This window comes from Atta colombica, unplaced genomic scaffold (assembly GCF_001594045.1).
Source record: "Atta colombica isolate Treedump-2 unplaced genomic scaffold, Acol1.0 scaffold181, whole genome shotgun sequence".
Taxonomy (NCBI): Eukaryota; Metazoa; Arthropoda; class Insecta; order Hymenoptera; family Formicidae; genus Atta; species Atta colombica.
The window spans coordinates 400,916-403,679 of NW_017259273.1; the positions used below are offsets into that span (position 1 = coordinate 400,916).

The 2,764-nt window shown below is 32.3% G+C and overlaps 1 protein-coding gene across 5 annotated transcripts in view; it reads left to right on the forward strand.

Moving 5' to 3' along the window:
* The window catches only part of LOC108686453, a 140,142-nt gene that overhangs the window by 81,722 nt on the left and 55,656 nt on the right, over positions 1-2,764 (forward strand). For all 5 annotated transcript variants that reach the window (XM_018191770.1, XM_018191768.1, XM_018191772.1 and 2 more), the window contains one exon: positions 895-954. In XM_018191770.1, coding sequence (XP_018047259.1) covers positions 895-954 — 60 coding nt within the window. The remainder of the gene's footprint in view (positions 1-894; positions 955-2,764) is intronic.

Here is a 2,764-nt window from a genome sequence, read left to right on the forward strand (position 1 = left end):
ATATATATTTATATTTATATATATATAAATCGCAAGATCTCAAATCGTAAGAAATTGATTCTAGTCAAATATTCTCCCTATATTAGACTGTGCTTGGTCAGTTTTCTACAACTTAAGACTTCACGATTATCTATAAATTCTATGTAAACGAGCCTAAAGTCTATCCAAAAAATATGTTAGATTCTATATGGCTTCTGATAATTGATTAGTATAGCAGACTAACAGCAATCACAACAACAAAATTTGTTATCACATATTTACCGATCACGGTTACTGGTGGCTTGTTAAATTAATAAAATTTTTTCTCTCAGTGTTATAACTTGAAAATTGTTGATACATCATTATGTTCATTAAGAAAAGTCGACTTTAAATTGACCAGATCTGTCGTTGAGACAGCATCCGATAATTTGAAGACATGCTGTGTAACCCACAGCATTGAGATTGTCATAAAGATCAAATACGCAAACAAGCCTAATTTTGCATTCATCTTTCTATCCGGACTCAGTCAGAGGTCATAGCGCATAAATAACTCTGACTAGTCAAAGGGTTAATTATCGCGAGGCTGGCTGCAACTTAATGTTTATAGTTTAATATCCGTCCGTCAATGTGGAAGGTCGCAACCGCCTTGAGGGCACGTAACTTTACGACGCGACCCGCATTAATAATCACTTTCCCCTCGATCTTCTCTGCCTCTGCGTCCCTCTGCGTTCGGAAACATTACTCGAGTGCTCCTGTGTATCATTTTATTCTTATCATTCATCCAATGTTAAACAAGGATAAGATGATACACGGGGACATCTGAGTAATGTTTCTGAATGCAGCTTATAGTTTTACGCATATAAAACTATATGTAAAACGGCTGATCTCACTCTACTCTTTCCCTATCTGTTGCAGCATTTTCCACAGCCACCGAGGATGTGGGAGATGAACCCCAAGGGCACGAGAACGATACCGGTGAGTGATTTATGATTTTTTTCTAAGGATCGTTTTTTTTTAATTTCTTTTTTCTTCTTTATTTCTTCTATTTTCTTCTTTATGCGAATTTAACGCGTTTGAACTTTCATGTCTTTAAACATTAATTCTTCATATCAATGTCGCATTAATATTGTCCGCACGAGTTGCGAATCGATCAGTACTGTATAATTTCTCAAGTAATCATCCGATATTAGATTTATATGGTATTTGCCATTTTTTGTTTCAATCACAAAAACGCAAGAAGGAAAAAGAGAAAAAAGAAGACGAAAAAAAAAATTAACGGAAGGATATTAAGACCATTAGAACTTGATTTGTAAGGAGACATTTTATCAGTCATGCTTGTCAGGATTTGGTCCAGGGTCGACTGGTTCAGTTTTCGAGTGAATGGTGAAATTGATGCTAAAATACTAACGCGCGTAATTTACTAATTTACAAATGATATACTCTCGACCGGTTGGATTTGCAATCTGTTCGTCGATTAAATCGCAATTAGTTATAATTTATCACACTAGTGCGGCTTATTGTTAATAGTTTGATTAACTTAGTCAAATATTAATTGATACAGACTGTTAAGAACAAGTTTGATAAAAGTTGTTGCACAGCGCGACATGTGTTTCGGGCAATTCTATTGTTATAATTCGCGAGAGTTGCGAGTAATTAATTAATGCTCAGGACGGAACAGTAATTTCTTTCGCAAGCACGCGAGATGTTTCGAGCTCACGTAATAGATCGGTCTTAAGTGTAATTTGTATTGCTTTTCGACATATCAGCTGTCATAGTAATGGCAAATACGTATATACCTATATGCAGCTATACATCAAGATTTTGTGGTCTACAAGACTAATGATACCGAGACTAAATTTGACAACTAGCAGATTTGATAGCAAATAGTTTTTAAATATAACAGTATTAACTTTGAACAGTCTTAACTTTAAAGAATAATTGTTATTGTATTTAAAATAATTTATATGTAAAAACCATTTCTGTAAAAATCATAACATAATTCTTAATTCTTAATTATTAATTCATTTCAAGGTGACACAGACTAGTTTATAAAATGTATCATTAAACTCTGTTATCAATCTAACATATATAAAACGATGAAATACAAGTTATTGATTAAACATAATTGCAAAGTTTTTTCGTCTAAAATAAAATTTTTAACCAAAATTTGATTCTGAAGATCATTTCAGATGTGTCAAACATGATAATACAATTTAAGGCGTATTTCTTGTTTTATCCACAATAAAGCAGTTTCGTTAAAAGTCATTTGTATGGACATAACTTAAATGTTTTGCCATGTTTATTTATTCATTTCTGACGTCGTAAGTCTACTGTGGGTGATATCCGAAGATAAGTATAGAAACAAAACACGAAAATTAATTATACATACAACCTTCGCGCCGTGCGCATGCTTACACATTATGTTAATTTTTACAAAAATGTTATTAATTTATTAGAATTTGTTCACACGCACGCGCGCGTACAAAATTATTCCGCGTTATTCCTCTTTTATGGAAATTAAAGATTCGATGTGATTCGTTTGATAGATTAAGTCATTTTTACATAACATCGTCATCACATATCTGTCACAATAAACTTTTCTTTATTTGATGATCTGAGAAATCAGTTCCTATGTGAATTTGATGTGACTTACTCCATTAAGCGAAATCAAAAATCTTCTGAATAAACCTGTATGTAAAAATTGTTTCTATAAAAAATATATTTCTATGAAAAATTCGGTAAAAATCAAAGGGTTAGAACTTTTGTAACAAATTAGTACAATTGA